Source organism: Harpia harpyja, chromosome Z (assembly GCF_026419915.1).
Source record: "Harpia harpyja isolate bHarHar1 chromosome Z, bHarHar1 primary haplotype, whole genome shotgun sequence".
Lineage (NCBI taxonomy): Eukaryota > Metazoa > Chordata > Aves > Accipitriformes > Accipitridae > Harpia > Harpia harpyja.
The window spans coordinates 28,130,756-28,149,730 of NC_068969.1; the positions used below are offsets into that span (position 1 = coordinate 28,130,756).

Below are 18,975 nucleotides of genomic sequence, written 5' to 3' on the forward strand. Positions count from 1 at the left end.
CCCCGCTAAAAATCCTCTGGAGAATGAATTAATCAGTACAACAGATGCAGAGCCTAGCACAGCAAGATCCAGGCATCTTTAGCTGGCTGAGTTTGTATATGAGATAAGAGAATCATGTTACTCAGCCTTCCCTTCTGGGACCCAGAAAAGTCTCTAATGAGCAGACAGTGCAGTCCCACGCAGCACTGGGTAGGCGGACTGACCCGTTATTGGACAGTATTAGATGGAGGGGGTGTATGCCTATGTGAATCCACTGTGGAAATCCTCTGATTTTATTACTGAGCCTTTAAAGCATTTTCTGAAATGCACACCCTATCCCTAAAATTGTATTTGCTTTGGCTATCGCACAGCTCAGCACCAGCAAAAGTGCTTCCAATAACATGCATGACACGCGTGCGTAGAAGGGCTGGCTCTGTATTTAAACAGCCGCTTCGGTCAGGGGCGAGTGATTTCCTTTGAAATGCCATTCCTTTACTATAGCTGAACTTCAGCTCGAAGAACATTTAAAAACTCTTTTCCAACTGTCAGTGGTGCTCCAGTAGCTCAAACACTTGCAACTTTCAAGCTGGATTTTAATCATTTGATATAAATCAGCACTTGAGTTATAGGATGAAAGTACACAGGTAGCCCTGGAAAGCATCCAAAAGCACAACGTGTGGCTGAGTATCACTCAGCAGTGCAGGATGTATAGCACAGACACCTGAAATACTGACCCAAGGAGGAGCAAAGCACAGGCACAACCCTTGCCTATCCACAGCCTGATGCTGCTTTGGCTGCATTGGTCAAACCAACATGGGGACATTTTAATTTCAGTTTAAGACCGGTTAGACTTAAATTTATTCTTCATTGACCTAATGCAAGCTGAAGTTAAGTGTTTTAAGCTGAAAAAAGGATGAGAGGAATTTTCTCCTGTTTGAACAAACCAGCCTGATCCCAGGCAAGTTTTACAGAGGGTAGGTGCATCTCCTGGCGAGGTGACCTTGGACATCGACGTGGCCTCAGAAGGGCAGTCGGGTACCATCCCACCCAGTCAGGTGGAACACAAAGAAATGCCCTGGGAAGGTGGACGTGAAAGCCACATGCTTCCACTCACCCCGTGTTCACCTGCGCTTGGGGTAAGCACCAAAAGGAGCTTTGTAGGTGACAGGCGCTGCTCTCCTCTCTGCAACAGGCTGACCATCTGATGTCAGCCATTATTTGCCACAGAAAGGGTTGTCAAGCACTGGAACAGGCTGCCCAGGGAAGTGGTGGAGTCACCATCCCTGGAGGTATTTAAAAGACATGCAGACATGGCGCTTAGGGACATGGTTTAGTGGTGGACTTGGCAGTGCTGGGTTAATGGCTGGACTCAAAGTTCTTAAGGGTCTTTTCCAACCTCAAGGATCCTATGATTTTATTCTGTTCTACGATTTTTTGCCCTTACATGTGTAGCTTATGGGCTCAGCACTGACTTTGGTAGGAAGCACTTGTAATTTAGTTTCTCAGTTTTCTTCAGTGACACTGCCCTTTCCTCACACAAGAAAACTTTCCTGAAATTTTAACCTAAAATCATTTTTTATTGTCACTTTTTGTTGCTTACTCAGAAGTTCCAAAAACTAAGAAAGAGAGAAAGAATAGACAATTTTTTTTTTATAGCTCTGAGTGGGGTTTAATATGTTTGCCCATGTATTTTTACTCTCCTCTCATGTATTCATGCTCTCTGTTCTTTCCAGTCTTTTCTCTTTTTCATCACACTTGAAATGGAACATGAAGAGGAAGAACACTGTGTAAGAGCCATTTGAAAATAATTAATCAATGTACTCAGTCTTCTAAAAAGACTTCTATAAAACTGCCCCCTTTAAATTAAACGTGTAACGAAAATAGCAACTTTGAATTCTCAGCAGTGTTTTCATCAATGCTAAATATAATTTATGCTGCTATTAAAATACATCAACAATTTATGAATTTATTGGTCCTCACTTAGGGATTTATTGAAGAGCTTGCAATAAAGAGGACAACAAAGTCCTTTACTGTAAGTAAAATATTATTAAAAGTATAACCCAAAGACATAGAATTTAAAAATGTTGGTGTTTATATGTATGTAGCTGAAGTTGATAAAATGTTGCCCTAAAATGTTTCCTTTCTTTGATGACCTCTATTACCGGGACTAGGAACAAACAGGATATGAACTTGCAACTGTGCCTCTTTCTATTGCCAGCAGTAAAATACTTCGGGGGGACTTTGTCTCTTCCCAGTAATGACATTATTGCTGTTTTTCTGGGGTTTTCCAACTCTCCTACAGTCCTGCCTATGCATTTTCCAGGCTTTTTGCTTGAATTCGTTTGAGCCATAGAGTAAACAGAATTAGCCAGGTTGCTACAAATGGACGATTGTTCACCAACTGCTTCCTGCTTGCCTGAGAGCGTGCAGAGAGTAATGCCTGGTGTCATTAGGCCCCTATTTAACTGCACGTATGGCTGGGAGGGCATGTTTGTGTTTCATTTATACAGATATGATTAGCTGTTCTCAGTGTTCGTCTGCCGTAAAACTGAAAATGTGTCATGCGCTATTACCCAAGCAAATGTAATGCCCCCAAAACAAACATGCCCCACTGGTTTGCAGGCAGTAATTGACGGAAAAACAGGTGTTTCCCATATTCTGTGTGATTGCCTACACATATGGCTTCTTTTATACTATCCTTCAATTACTTTGTAGTGTTGGCTCCTGCAGAAAAAGAAATAATGTTACCAAAAAAGAGTGGGTTTCAAGAGTGTTCTTTGGTCCACAGCCAAATTAAATATAAGTAGCACAGCCCTTTTTAGTATTTAAATAATTAAACTACAGCAGCTACCACATCCACTTTAGCCATCAAACTGTGTTTCCAGCTACTCTCATTTTATAATGTGGTGCTCTGACTTAGCAAATTAAAGCTACATGTAACACAAATTCCCATTTGAATGGTGTTAACATTCTCAAATTGGACCTTTCAAATAGAATCAGTAAAATATCGACACCTGTGTAACCGGTTGGTTTTATACTTTACAACCTGAAGTTTTATCTTGCAAAAGCATTTAGCTCCCAACAGTTGTGTAAGAGCTACTGATCTTGCACTGTTAATAATGGGCAGATTTTATAATGAGATGCAGGCAGAAATATCAGCGGTGACTTTATATAACAAGTTTTCTACAAGGCATTGTTCTTCTAGGTGAATGCACTTGGAGGAGAAATAAAAGAAGGAAGAAGGCATTGTTCCTCACAGATGATAGCACAGAGCAGCTCCTCAGCAGTCAGGGTGAAAGTCAAAGGTATTCTCCGAAACTGGCAGCGAGCCTGGCCCAGGAGCTGCCCCAAGCACACTCAGCTGGCAGAGCAGCCCGACAGCCACCCTCCGATCGTGAACGCTGGTGATATGCAGTAGCCAAAACACTTAGTCTAGGATCGGGTTGATCTTTGATCCCTGCGCATTGATCTCTTCCCCCAAACACGTGTCTCTGTCTTTGCATCACTATTTCTTTCAGAGTAAGGCTTGCAGCGGACGGGTCTCTGCTTCAGCCGTCTGTGGTGGTGGAAGATGCCTGGCACCGAGACCTGGTCTCATCTTTCTCTGTCAATTCAGTGGCAGAGTGGATGGACACAGTAACACGTTCAGGATGTGTTCCTCCTGCTTCGTAAGCGTGCCTCTTCTGGCTTCCCACAGAGAGCGTTTATCGTTTACCCATCAAGAACAACCAATCCTCTAACTTAATTCAGTTTACATGTTGAAAGAAAGCTCTGTGGGTAGAGAAAAAATGCTTAGTTTCATTTTGCAAAATCAAATGGGTTGACTTCATGAAGTGACATCAGAAATGAATTTGCTTTCTGGCTTTTACCTTGTGACTGATTCAAAATGAAATGTCATTACACAATCGCTGCCTTCATCAAAAATATTATTTCAAAATAATATGATAAAATGATGGCATTCCCCTGAAACCTTTTGATTTTTTCTGCAGATAAACTTAATTCTCTTACCTGCCTTTCATTTTCCTTATGCTCTGTTCCTGTTTATCTCTGCTCTGTCATTATTTGCCTCAGCAAGAAAGACAATTGCTCCTCTTCTACAAGGTGCACGAAGATGAAGGAATGCGACTTTAGATCTTTATAGCTTCCTGGGGTGCTTTCATTTCAGTGACAGCTTTCTCACTTCACGAGTTGCAGGGTTTCATGCCTGTGCTTCCCACCTTGCAATCAATGTATTTCTCAGGATACCGACTGCCATGCAGAAGCAGTGAAGCTTTTGAACTCCCCAGCTTTCCCCCGCATGGCAGATTTTGCCAGACTGCATGGTTCTGACTGATGGGACGGATTTGTGGCCAGTGTGGATGTGGTGAAGCTACAGGGTACCAGCTGCAGAGAGCAATTCCCATGCCAGGCTCAGCCCCCGCTGCTCCTCCCGGGCCCCTGTTTCCCGTACAGCCCCCAGCAGTCAGGAGCGGGTGTCAGGAGTGATGCCACAGCAGTTAAGCAGAGAGTTAGGCTCAAAAATACAGGCTTGAGCCTTGAATAAGAATTGTTAGGTTTCAATGTGTTAGCCTTACTAACGAGCAAGGAAATAGGGTGTTGTGTGTAACCACTTGGCTCTTCAAAACCAGTCCGTCTCACTTTTTCATGGACATCTCTTTGAAGGATCAGAAATGCAGATACAAAAATAAAGCTATGGCCTGAAACCTTTACATGCCTTTTGACAATGAGGAAGAAAAAGCCAATCAGTTGAACTCCTAGGCATGTGAGAGCTGGAACACTGCCTTTGGCTATAATGGGGGTAAGTTTTCACTTGGGTGGGCAAGGACATTTCTAGTAGGATTTTCATCCAGATGTCCTGGAGCAAGTTACCGAACATTAACACAAAGTTCTTCAGTGTCCCCCTGTGAGCTAAGTGTGCTAGAGGGGAGGCATCCAGAACATAAACAGGTGAAGAGATGTATTTATACTTGCTGAAGTAATACGAGATTTGAGAAGAGACTCCTGCCCCAGGGGTTCTGATTTTGAGTTCACTTACGCTGCTGTAATATACTTTTCTTAATAAAAAAATATTTTAGTAGAATTACTGCTGATTTACACCCTCGTTAGGTCAAAATCAGGACTAAGGGGCTTCATTCACAGCTCTCCTGCAACTGTGGCCACAGTCCTTTGAGGGTTAGGATTTCATACTCAGTACCACACACTGTATTGACGGACATCTTACCCACGTGCCAGGAAACATTCTGCACTTCCTCTACAAGAAGACACTTCAGCTTGGGAAATGTAATGATTCCCACTCAGCTACCACACACTAAAAAAAAAAAACCTCAAGAGCTGCTTTACTAACAGTTCTCCACCAGATGCACAGAGGTCCTTACCAGAATGTAGATCCCCTAGAAGCATGTCTATCTTGAATATTACGTTAAACTAAAGCCATACACTAGAAAGAATATTTTTATAATTGGTCTTGTGTTTGTTGCTGATTTTACACTCAGGCAGAATATCACGGGGTGCACTAGGGACTAAATAAATGTTTCACTGATAAACAACAAACCTGAATTGTTTATGGAGCATGAAACAATTATTGTTGACTCCACCTGATGCTGCTGAGCAAGCTGTTCCTTTTTGTTGTGCTATTATTAGATGGTAATGTAGTGGGTTGGACCGCATCCTTCATTAATGGATGGGATAACCAAGTTTGTGTAGCACACAGCTCATTCTCTAACACAGCTCAAGACTCTGTACACAGCCCATCTAACTGAAGTCCTGCCCAGAAGGATATCCCAATAAATAAGCACATGTGAATGAATTAATCATTTAGAAAAGAGTACCAAGATTTTCAAATCACTCTTAGGGATGCAGATGTTCTAACCACTACTTAAGACTTGGGAATATAAATTGTCATTATCCATACATATGGCTCTCATTTCATTTCTGTATGCAGATAATGTTTCTGCACAGTTGCTTAATACAAAATGTAAAATTCAAGCCAAGTGGCAGTCTCAGTGATGAGAAATGAGAGGTAAAAAGCCCTTCGTGTTCTGAGTAGAACAGTAGTGGTAAAACCGACACAGGAAAAACCTGTGTGGACCCAGCAATTGCTCGGCAAGACAACCACATTTAAAGAAAGCCTTAGAAACATTGCTAAAAATGGAACAAAGGGATCTTTAAGGCATCTGTCCAGGAAAGTGAAGAAAATACATTTTTGGCAGCGAACACTGAGAAAATCGTGCAGCGAATACAATAAATTAAAATGAACAGAAAACACATGTCCTAGTTGCGGGCTTGACTTTGACAAACCCTGTCCTGTTGTTATACCATGTTGCAGAAAGTGAGTATGGGTGAATACCAGGATGGTGCTGTAGTGTCATTTTATTGGTATTCTACTCTCTATGGGTATTTATTGATATTCTGTTGAGGTTTCTGTTATCCTTATTACATTCTTACGCTTTTTCCCCTCCCCTGATCCATTCACATTCCTATTATTTTGGGCTCCTGTACATGTCATGGCCAGTACTTCCACTGCAGTGGTTACAATCCCCCGATCCCTATGGGAACACACGGGTCCCCGGGAGGCTCTCAGAACTGTACCCATCCTGGCACAACGATGTCCGAGGCTGAGATTTCAGACACTGAAACACTGGCCTTTTACAGTATTCTCCAGTCCTCACTGTTTTGTTTTTATGTTTTCCACTGTCTTCCTATTTTAGAAGCCAATGAAGAGTAGGGCAGGCATATCTGTCACTCCATAATAAACAGAAGAAGGAAAGCAGTATTGCAACACAGCCCTGATGATACCTACGAGCAACTCACTAAAATTTCCAGTTTAAAAGTTGGAAGAATCGAGCAGTGAAATATAGGTAACTATAAACTGAAGCTGCGCAAAGGTTCAGTTTCAGAGGTAGAGGCAAGAGCGTTGAGGGAACATTAGGAAATTTTTAGAGGCGTTTTCCAACATGTGAGGAAAGACAACGAAATGGTAGTAGCAAAGCTAAGGAAAACAGAAGGAGCCGGGGAAACGCAGAGGCAAAATGAAAATATGGAAATGAGCGAGTATTTAACAAATCGCAGTATTTGCTGAGAAAGTGCAACCTGCAGACCACTGGATGTGATTTAAAATTATTTTAAAATGAATAACTGTACTTCAGGACAAAGATATTCGTTATGTAGTCAGACCGGGTCGCGGTGCCGATTAACGCAGCATACCTATGGTGTGTCGGAAGTATCAGGGGATGATGTGCATTAACCAAGCATTACCCCGCAGTAGGTCCCGGGTTATTAGCTTAATTGAAAAGAATGTTTCATTCGCCCAGCTCTCCCCTCGCTGCTGCTCCTGCCGGCGACATCGCGGGGCTGGCGGGAGGAAACCCACCCGCCAAGGGATCTTCGGCGGCGGGGAGGGGCGGGGGGGCGAGGTCCGGGCTCCTGCCTCTACCTTCGGCTCGGGGTGATTCCTACCGATTACCGGTAATTACGGTAACTATCACAAAGCCAAGCCCCGCGCCGCCGTCCGCTCGCTGTCCGCCACCCCCCACCCCCCCCACGACCCCCGTCCCGGGGCGGGGAGTGTGTGTGGGGGGGAGGGGCGTGGGTCGAGGAGTCCGCGAAGTTGCCGCCGCGGGGAAGGGCCGCCCCCGTCCCCCGGGACCCTCCCGCAAGCCGGGCCGGGCTTTGCCCCCGCCGCCCCTCTTTCCCTCCCGCTCCTTTCCACTCACGCCGCCCGCCCCGGGGAATTACCACCCCACCCTCCCCGGCTCGGGGGCCAGGTACACTTGACGTCAGGGATGGCTGTCGTCGTTTTGACGTGTAAACACTCATTTCCATTCCGGCTCCGGAGGGTCTGGGAGCCGCGCAGCCCCGGGCAGCCGCGCCTCGCCGCAAGGCACGGACCCACGCCGGGCCGCCGCCGCCGCCCGTTCCTCTGCGCTCGCCTAGCAACGCGGAGCCCCGCCGGCCCCCGCCAGCCTCTCCGCCGGCCGCCTGTACCCCCCCAAGCCCCGGCCATGGACGGTCACCGCTGGGCCGGCCGGTGCGCGGCCCTAACGCTGCTGGCCGCCTGCTGTCTGGCCCGCGGCGGCAGCGCCGAGCGGCAGTTCCTCAACGAGTGGGCGGCGGAGATCCCGGCGGGCCCCGACGCCGCCAGAGCCATCGCAGAGGAGCTGGACTACGACCTCGTGGGGCAGGTACGGACGGGCGTGGGGCGGACCGCAGCGCGGCCCGGCGGGGAGCTGACCCGCGCCGGGAGCTCCTTTCCCTCCCTCCCTCCTTCCTCGGGGCTGCCCCGAAACTTGTGCCCGGCTGCCGCTGGCGGGGCTCCGGGGAGTTTGGAACGCCTTCTCCACCTGCCGACACCCCCCACCCCACCCCTCCACCCCCGGCCAGGGGTCCCCACCGGGCGGCGAGCCCCGCCACCGCGGAGCCCGGCCGCGGACGGCTCTTTGCTGCGGGGACCGGGCAGGGACCAGGCAAGGGCGCTCCCGCCCTCCCTGAGGCCGTCGGGCAGGGTCGGGCAGGGCACCCCGCTTTCCCGGAGGAGGTCCAGGCAGGGCATCTGGCTTTCCGTCAGGAGACCGGGCAGGGATCAGGCAAGGCGCTCCACCTCTGTCTGAGGGGACCGGGCAGTGTCGGGCAGGGCACTCCGCTGTCCCTGAGGGGGACCGGGCAGGGCACCCCGCTTTCCCTGAGGGGACCAGGCAGTGTCGGGCAGGTCACCCCGCTGTCCCTGAGGGGGACCGGACAGTGTCGGGCAGGGCACCCCGCTGTCCCTGAGGGGCAGCGGGCAGGGTCGGGCAGAGGACCCCGCTTTCCTTGTGGGGACCGGGCAGGGTCGGGCAGGGCACCCCGCTGTCCCTGAGGGGCAGCGGGCAGGGTCGGGCAGAGGCACCCCGCTGTCCCTGAGGGGGACCGGGCAGTGTCGGGCAGAGGCACCCCGCTGTCCCTGAGGGGGAGCGGGCAGGGTCGGCAGGGCACCCCGCTGTCCCTGAGGGGGACCGGGCAGGGTCGGCAGTGCACCCCGCTTTCCTTGTGGGGACCGGGCAGGGTCGGGCAGGTCACCCCGCTGTCTCTGAGGGGAACCGGGCAGGGTCGGGCAGGGCACCCCGCTGTCCCTGAGGGGGACCGGGCAGGGTCGGCAGGGCACCCCGCTCTCCCTGAGGAGACTGGGCAGGGTCGGGTAGGGCACCCCGCTTTCCCTGAGGGGACCAGGCAGTGTCGGGCAGGTCACCCCGCTGTCCCTGAGGGGGACCGGGCAGGGTCGGCAGGGCACCCCGCTTTCCTTGTGGGGACCGGGCAGGGTCGGGCAGGTCACCCCGCTGTCTCTGAGGGGGACTGGGCAGGGTCGGGCAGGGCACCCCGCTGTCCCTGAGGGGGACCGGGCAGGGTCGGCAGTGCACCCCGCTTTCCTTGTGGGGACCGGGCAGGGTCGGGCAGGGCACCCCGCTGTCCCTGAGGGGGACCGGGCAGGGTCGGGCAGGTCACCCCGCTGTCTCTGAGGGGGACCGGGCAGGGTCGGGCAGGGCACCCCGCTGTCTCTGAGGGGGACCGGGCAGGGTCGGGCAGGGCACCCCGCTGTCCCTGAGGGGGACTGGGCAGGGTCGGGCAGAGGACCCCGCTTTTCTTGTGGGGACCGGGCAGTGTCGGGCAGAGGCACCCCGTTGTCCCTGAGGGGGACCGGGCAGGGTCGGGCAGGGCACCCCGCTGTCTCTGAGGGGGACCGGGCAGCGTCGGGCAGGGCACCCCGCTCTCCCTGAGGAGACTGGGCAGGGTCGGGCAGGTCACCCCGCTGTCTCTGAGGGGAACCGGGCAGGGTCGGGTAGGGCACCCCGCTGTCCCTGAGAGGGTCGGCAGGGCACCCTGCTTTCCCTGGGGCGGACCGGGCAGTGTCGGGCAGTGCACCCCACTTTTCCTGAGGGGACCGGGCAGGTCACCCCGCTGTCCCTGAGGGGGACGGGGCAGGGTCGGGCAGCGTACCCCGCTCTCCCTGAGGGGACCGGGCAGGAGGGGGATGCGGGCAGCCCTGGCTCCGGCCCCGCTCCGCCCCCGACCTCGCCCCCCGCCATCCCGCCGCCCCCTCCCCCTCCCCGGAGGCTCCGTCGCCACCGCGGGGCTTCTCTCCAGCAGGCCCTCCTGGCGCTTTTTTGGGATGCCGTGACGTCAGCGTTGTCAGGGATGAGTAACCGCCTTGAGGTAACAGCCTCGTCCCACCTCCAGACGGGGGTCCTGTGCCAGGCACGGCGTCTGGCAGCGCCGGGGAGCCGCTTCCCCCCCGCCCCTCCTTAGGGAAGAGGGATGTTTAAAGCTGGGGGGGATGCACCCAGCTCTCGGGGTGACCAGCCGCTGCGCAAGTGAAAATGCCAGTTCGGTGGGTGCCCTGTACAACAAACAAACTCCGCAGTGAGGTTTCTGAAGCCACACGAAGCTTTTTACACCTGTTCAGCTGAACCCCGGGAAGAGCAGATAAAACTGGTGTGTGGCCATACGTAAAAGCTGTCCTTCAAACTGTGCCCGTGTCAAGGTGTCCATGAGTATACTGGTCACTACTACAAGCACTGTGTTACTGACTACTGTAGTAGTAACGACTGCTACTTCAGCAGCTTAAATGAAATTATTCCCCCAATTTCTTCTAGCAGCACACAGGCGGTGATAAGCACTTGTTACTTGAAGAATGTTTTTTAGTTCAGATTAAAATATTGAAAGGCTAGTTTCTTGATCTTTTCTTTTGTCTTTTAAACAGACTAAATTCAGTCAGGTTGTGAGTGTTGGTATTTGTTTGCAGTGGGGAAATACCTCTCAATAGTTAAAGTATGACTCTGTCCTACAGATTGGATCACTCAAAAATCACTACCTATTCAGACATAAAAGTCATCCAAGACGGTCTCGAAGAAGTGCCATTCATATCACTAAAAGACTTTCTGATGATGAGCGGGTGAGTGTTACATTTATTCTTTTTCATGCTTTCTGTTTATTCTGTCTCCTTATTGCTAGCTTTGTAATGAGGTCACAGGCAGGCTTTCCTCGTTTTGCAAGTCTAATATATTCAGCCATCCACACTCATGCTGAATAATACTTTATTATTCTGTCATTAACAGGCAGAATCTGACCCTCTCTTACCGTATATTTTGCAAGTGCTTTCCAAATTAAGATTTAAGATATGCAGCATTGCAGAGGCTTGGAATTTTAGATGTCGATTTGTCTCTGATGAAAATATGAATGAGGAACCACAGGACTCAGCTTAAAGTAAAAATCCCTGGATACAGTAAGTTTAATCAGGCCATGTCTGTGCAATTACCATGGGAATTAGGTTTGATTTAAAGTGACTGAATATTAAAAAAAAAAAAAAGTAGGGGAAAAGGGCTGAGGTTTGGCTGGATTCACTTTTTCTATGACAAGCTGAAAGCCCTTCTCAAAGGATCCATCACATGTTCTAGACTTGCAGTCTTTTGGTATACTGGAATCCCACTGCAGTCAGAGAACAAGCACACTGGAGAGCCAGGGATCTAAGGTACGATCCACTGGTGAAGCAGACTCCCCATTTATTTGACTTTATTGAGGAGAGAAGCATATCTGTTTGTAAACACACTGAAAAACTGGCGTGGGTGGTGGATTTAAGGAACAGACCAGAATGCTGTCAGCCCCTCTTAAAACCAATTTCTGGCAAATTTCAGAACAATGAAATTTGAATTTCAAATCAGTATTATTGCAGCAATCATTGTAAAAATACGAGCAGTCCAAAACATGAAGTAACCTAGTTGTGAAAACCGGCACTTTATGATATAAGGGCGACTCACTTGAGAACGAGTAGTTGGTTATCTGGAGGGTTTAGCTGCAAATGTCATCTAGGAGGAAATATTCTATATGTGGCTAGAAGAAATAAAGGGGGTGAGACAAGGGTATTTGTTTTGTCTGTTCTGTTTCAAAACTGTACACTCCCATCTATCTCCTTGCAAACATTGGTTTTAACGGTTAAAGTCTTCTGGGTGAAATTATTTTAAACTTGGGAAGTTCAAGACCACAGCTTTAGTGCAAATTAGTGTTCTAATTTATATACATACCTATGATCAGATGTTCAATGCCATCATAGCATGATGTTCAGGAACAGAGGTTTGGTTGCAGTTCCTTCCTTTTTTGGACTTATTACATCAAATGCATCTCTTACATGGGGAAGCATGACCGTGTTCAATATAACAAATTCTAATGTCATAAGGAGAGTGGAAGCAATTGTGTTATACACATTACTGCCAAACATTATTGCAGACTTACATACTTAGATCCAAAACCAGAGCTTCAAAGTGCTGCAGGTGATTTGCTAAATTTATTCCGATTTCCCTTTTATTTACTATCTAGTATGCAAATTAACTATGTGAATGAATGAGATGTAATTATGTCATTATGTGAGTATATAAACACAAAGCAATCATGTAATGCTGTGTAGTTATACACGGACCTTTGCTCTGAAGAGCTATTCTTGTTCAGCAACAGCGTATTTAAAAAGATTTTAATTCAATCTTTAAAAAGGGAGAGAGAAGGGAATCCTGCTTTTGTTTGTATAATGCCTTCATGAATTTTACAGTATGTTAAATATGAAAGCTGGAGTAAAACTTGGCTCTAATCTGAGTATTTATCTCCTTCCTATAGATGTCTCGGCGTTTGTTGTAAAACAGATAAAGGCTGTGAATATATTGAAGGGATATAATTACCTGGTTCCTTAACTTCTTCCAGTATTTGCACTAGTTTCCAAATCTACCTTCTTGCAACAGACCTGAATCAAGATTATTTTCACTGCTTTATATATCAGTGACTGGAGATTTGGCACAGGGCCTTCAGCTTTTGCCATAGATAGATGGTTGGAACCTCACCCAGCTGCTGAGTGACAAACATTTGGCTTGTTTGTCTGAGACATGTGCTTGGTAGTTTCAGCTCATTTCCCTCAGTGCAGTTGTCCACATTGAAAAAAATAACAAGCATGGAAGTTGTCAATTGTTAATTACTGTTGTGTGACGAAAAGGCTGAGCTTTGCTGTGGGCTGGGAAGAGAGATAAAGGTAATTGCTCTAACCTGTGCATAAGTATGTATGGCCCTGGATATCAGTAGGGCAGTTTAAAATACTTACACTTGCATGAGTATATTCATCTTCTGTGAGTAACTATGGTTTGTAGGAGTTTTAGCACTAAATATAGAGCAAAGGGAATAGTATTAGAGAGCTTTCAGTAAACGTGCCTGGTGTAGCTACCATTTTTAAGGGTTTATGTTCCTGTAGTGAATTTTCATTAGGCTCTCCCTAGGAAATCATATTTTAATCAAATCAGTACTTTTTTATCACTATAATTTCTGAGTCACTCTTCTTATTGTTTGATATATGATGATAGCTATAAGGACCATAAATCCATTGGATGACAGTAGAGAAAAATAATTAAATCTATTCAGACGTTTAAAGCAAAAGGTTAGGTCCAAGGTATCCTCCACTTGAGGCTTATAGTAGGATCTTGGCAATCTACTGAACCTGAGTTTGCTTTGCTCGTTGGGAAATTGGAATGAAAAGGACCAACTCGATCTGTATCAAAGTGACCGCCCAGGTACTAGCAACAAATAACATTTTATCCCCATTTCCAAAACGAGCACACAGCCCAGAGTGGTATCAGAATCAGGATTTGATTTGAACTGGGTTTAGTAATACATTCAAGGGAACTAAGTGGGATACACTTTTAAAATGCATCCTAGTGACTTAGAGCTTGCTGTGTCCATGCACAAATGCTATGCAACTCATTGTATCGATGCTTTAGCAAAACACGCTGAAGCATTTTGTCTTTCAGTTGCCTTAAATAGAATTATGCCAGTGATGAAGTTAGTCCAATATTCATAGCTTACTAATTGATCACACTTCAAAACACCACTGGGAAGGAGACTTGAATGTCCAGGTGGGCTATAAGTAACAGTGTCATTATGATTGCTAGGCTAAAGGCAGAGATAATCTTTCTTCTTTCCTTTTAACTCCCAATAGAAATAGATGGGGGTTAAAATGTAGGTAGGAGAAAGAAGTAGGCTGTGGTTCTGCTTGTTTCAGTAACCACCACTGCTTAGATAACCTTCTAAACATACTGCACATTTGGTATAAAACCTGCATTGTGTGACATTCACAGGAGTTCTACTGTTAACTTGTACTTAATGATTTTCTATGAATTGATTCTATAGTATCGTGATTTCACCAAGTCCTCTTCCCCAAAGTACACTGTACTACAGTATAAGTAATCCTCCTCTGTGCATCAAAGTTTTGCTGTGTGAGGAAAACCCTTATCCTCTAGGTTAAGAAAGTCCTAACTTGTAGAGGCTTACTTGTCATATTTATACAAATAATTGTAGGTGTCATGGGCAGAGCAGCAATATGAAAAAAAGAGAACTAAGCGTGCCACCGTGAGAGACTCAGCAGAAAATCTTTTCAATGATCCTATGTGGAATCAGCAGTGGTATCTGGTAAGAAGTTGTTTCACTGGGGAACCGGGGATGGTGAATTTCAGTTGTGCTTTCAGCTCCATTATTTTACTAGTATCAGAGCAATTGGACTGAAGGGAGTAAATGATGAGCCCCTCTCATTACCATATGCTATAAAAATGAGAGATCTCTGTGCATAATATTTCCAGGCAATCTTCTATTTTCTCTGAAGTGTCGTTTGTACAAACATTCTAAAAGCCAATTCAGGCTGCTGCTTAGAATGGGAGTTGATGTTAGAAAGTATAACACTTAAAAGCTACCTTTATGATAATTTTAAAATATTTGCTGTTGGCATATAAGAAGTCCCTTATCATGTCTGAAGCTGGCCATGTATTTCTTTATTAGAATTGGTAGTGCAGAGTGCATACTCCAGACAAAAAAAAAAGCATATGTGTGTGTGACAAGCACCTTCAGCCTCTTGAACTAGGATTTAAATAGAAGAGGGTCTTTACAGCTCACATGTTCAAAACCTCAAGGAAAAGAAATTTCCTGAGGTCTATAGTTTCTGTCTGCATGTGACAACTGAGAAATACAGTTGATCATTTATGTTTTATATGGTCTCTTTCGAGAGTCTGTATTTCCAATATGCATCTAGCTGTACCTTCAGTCTAGGCTTCATTGCTTTCACTTAGCATAGGGAGAGCATTAGAGATGGATATAACAAATCAGGAAGGAGTGTCAAGCACAAGTGTGGCCCAAGTGGCTGGAAATACCTTTCTCTTCTTCCATTCAGCTTGGAGAAAACAGACCAAACTCTAGGCTGTTTGTATAATGCTTTGCCCTCGCTTGCCTTTGTTTGAGCTAGGAAAATAAATTATAAATGGCATAGCATAAAATATTTCCATGAAGAGTTCTGCAGAGCTCTTTTCAACATAAAAAATGTTATCTTTAAGAATTTAACTTTTCTTTGAAGCTGAATACCTGTTTGGTCCTTTGCTGGTTTCCAATAGGAAGCAGGAAATTTCTGAGATGTCTGTATTGGACGAATACACAAACACACACAGAATTCAAAAAAGCAGTTTTGTGAAAAAAGCAATGTCCTGCTCTCCAGGAGACATAGTTCCTTTTTCCACCTTTCTATGGTTTTCACTTCTTTTCCCTCTAGTTTTCCCACATGAGAAACAGAAACATGATGCTTACCCTTGTTTGCAGTGTACATTGAATTTTTTCTGATTAAATGCGTAAATGTGCTAAATATTTTCTTCCAAAATATGTTCCTTGCCTTGTAATAAAAAACTTATTATTACGATTTGATGGCAACAGCTTCTAGCTCTATTCAGTGTACCTTCAAACATCACCAGAAAAAATGATTATTTGATGGATTCTAGAGAACAAAACTTGGAACCTCAAATAACTCCCTGAACGGCAGCAGTCAGAAAAGAAAGCATAAAATGAAAGAAAGGTCATTCCCATAACAAATTTCTTTTTCTAAGCCTCTTATTTTATGCAGCATTCCTTTGGAAAGGAAATGAAAAACCTGGGATCAACTAATGTAATTATACACAGAGAAACAGAAAGAAAATGCTTTTTTTACATCTATGTTTTTATGGTGGTTATAAGCAAGTTTTCTAAATTAGATGTATGTACTGCACGTTTAATATTAGAGAGGAAGAATGACCCATTTAGGAGCTACTCTTCAAAGAACTTGCTGTGGAAGAGAAGGCTATAGATGATTCATGCTTCCAGTTGATTTACCACAGGAACAGTAATGAGGGTAGTAAACAGAAAGTTGTGATTCAGCACAGTTGCTCCTAACCAAACGACTACCCTAATTGTTTTATCCATTAATTATTTTGCTCTGGCTAACTTGAATGTCAAAGGAGAAAACACATTTGGAGAAAACACAGCTCACTGTACTGTGGGGTACTGTCTCGGCTTCTCATCAAGTGAAAAGAACAAACATTAGCAGGTCTGATTATTAACTCAACGTTCCAAGGTTCATTGGTACTTCCCTACCATTCCCATGTTTCTGCTGCTTACCTCCAATAAATACAAGACGCTCTTTGTTCAGAGGTGTTCTTCAGGGATATTCAAGTAATGGGGTAAATCTTTCAGTGCTACAAGTATTTGAAGAAACTAATTTTTGTTCTATCTTTGCAAAATTTGAGCAAAGTATACAAGTTCAGGCTGGGATGGTTTAAAGCACCTTTAAAATATTACTTTGTATCTGTGAAGTATAAATGGATAAAAACTTTGACATATTTTAATCTTTTCTGTCCTCCAGCAAGATACAAGAATAACTCCATCCCTGCCCAAACTGGATCTCCATGTTATTCCTGTATGGCAAAAAGGGATTACAGGCAAGGGTGTTGTCATCACAGTACTAGATGATGGCTTGGAGTGGAATCACACTGACATCTACGCCAACTATGTAAGTTTGGGCATTAGAATGCTACTGAATAAATCAATCAATTGTAAATTTGATATACAGACACTCTTCTCTGGCTTGCTGTCTGTTCTGTAAGTCAGCTGCTACAGTACAGAGACTGAAATATTTGCCTTAGGCGTAATTTGGAACCTGGTCTGTGTCACAGGAAGCTGAATGTTACTTAGCAATGATAGTGGGGTGGGTTTTTTTGTTGGGTTTTTTTTTCGCTCAGTGGATTTAGTTCCCAGGCGTGTGTGTATACAGTGGTTTAATGCTGAATTATTGAAGCTCTGTGAAAAATTTATGGAATTGTTAATGTCCATCAAATTCTACAAACTTGATTGCTGTCAACATAAGGCACACCAAATAAATAAATACAGACTCTAGAACCCATTTTGTTATACATTTTAAAATGCATTTTCTAGTTGTCCAAATTAATTCTGTTTTTTTTTCTTTTTTAATGTAGGATCCAAAGGCAAGTTATGATTTCAATGACAACGATCATGATCCCTTTCCTAGATATGACCCCACAAATGAAAACAAGTGAGTAGCCTCCCAGTTGTGTAAAGAGAACAAAACAGTACGTTATTAATTTGTGTGTTACAACATCCGAATGCAGAAATGTCTATGTATGTCCCCCATGACAATTATATACTAAAAGGAGGTATTTGTATAACAGAATCACAGGGTGGCTGAGGTTGGAAGGGACCTCTGGAGGTCATCTGGTCCAAGCCTCTGCTCAGGCAGGGACACCTAAAGCCAGTTGCCCAGGTCCACATCCAGACGGCTTTTAAATATTTCCAAGGGGGGAGACTCCACAACCTCCCTGGGCAACCTGTGCCAGTCCTCAGTCACCCTCACAGTAAAAAAGTGTTTTTTGATGTTCGGAAGGAACCTCTTGTGTTTCAGTTTGCACAAACATTTGCACATAACATTGGCACAAACACTGGAAACTAAGGAAATTAAATTCCCAGCTGAAGAGCTTCATAATTGTAATCTCCCTATAACGTCCTGAATTTCGTTATATCTCTGTATAAGTAAGGTACTGATATGTTTCTGTAAGCTGAAGGGAACAATGTGTTCATGTCACCGTGTGTGTGTCTAGAATGATACCTCCCTAAGCAGATTTTGACTTCAGTTCTCTGCTTTGCACTGGGAATTTTAAAAGAAGATATCTCCTAGGAAGGGCTCTGGAACAGACTGTGTCTTAGAGGAACTTACCAAGAAACCCATCCCTTCAGGTCAGCTTTTGTAGCTAAGGTCACTCTTTTCCAGTTCTGGCAGTACCTTTTGGACCAGTAGCATAGCTTCTAGCTCAGTGCATGCAATCACAGGTGAAGTCATGCTTCTGACCTCCTCTCATATAGGTATGACACACAGTTAGACACTGGAGAAGCATACATTCACTCCTGTGACAGTCTTTCTGTCCCTTCTGAGGCATATGGAAGCTTTATTTAGACCAGATTTGGCCTACATGCCCTCAAGGTAATATCCTAGGAAGGTTCAAAAGGCTTGAACACAAGACAGCCAGCCAGGTCACTTAGTGGACTTGTGTGTCTTGGAAGGAGAGAGGAATTTTCTCTGATGCCCTCTTTAGAGCTACCTCTTTGATAATCTGTGGAACATCTTGATGGGTGTATCCGTGGTAGTTCAGGGAGGAATTTTGTCAGTCAGGAAGAGAATGGACCTCTTTAAAAGCTGGTATACAGAAGAAGTCAATTCCTTAAACCAATTAGGATGCCGCTACTCAATAAAGATAAAGTAAGAAACTGATGCACTGGTTCCCTATTGTCTATCAGACAATACAATAGCATCCACAACATAAATCAGTGTATGGGGGGAAAAAAACAATCAACGAAAGTATAAATGTTCCATGAATAAGGCATTTGAAAAATGACATTTCTACTTTGTTACAGCGTTAAGAGCAAGAAGCCATTATCCTCTTGTTCCAATGACATTATCTCTTAAATCTACCTGTATTACCTCTAATCTTTATTAATAAGCAAATGGAATTCAGCCCAGAAGCATTCAAGCACTTTATTGAATAACAATCTGTAGTATTAAATAATGCAACTCTTTTACAATTACATTTATATGAAAGTTTTCTGTATTGTGGAATAAGAATCACCTATGGCAAAAAAGCATTG

The 18,975-nt window shown here is 45.4% G+C and overlaps 1 protein-coding gene across 1 annotated transcript in view; it reads left to right on the plus strand.

Moving 5' to 3' along the window:
* Positions 1 to 7,977: 7,977 nt before the first annotated feature.
* Positions 7,978 to 18,975, plus strand: part of PCSK1 (proprotein convertase subtilisin/kexin type 1) — a 31,849-nt gene continuing 20,851 nt past the window's right edge. The window contains exons 1-5 of the mRNA XM_052778647.1: positions 7,978 to 8,159; positions 10,796 to 10,900; positions 14,332 to 14,442; positions 16,685 to 16,831; positions 17,295 to 17,371. Of these exons, the coding sequence (XP_052634607.1) occupies positions 7,980 to 8,159; positions 10,796 to 10,900; positions 14,332 to 14,442; positions 16,685 to 16,831; positions 17,295 to 17,371 (620 nt within the window). The 5' untranslated portion in view covers positions 7,978 to 7,979. The remainder of the gene's footprint in view (positions 8,160 to 10,795; positions 10,901 to 14,331; positions 14,443 to 16,684; positions 16,832 to 17,294; positions 17,372 to 18,975) is intronic.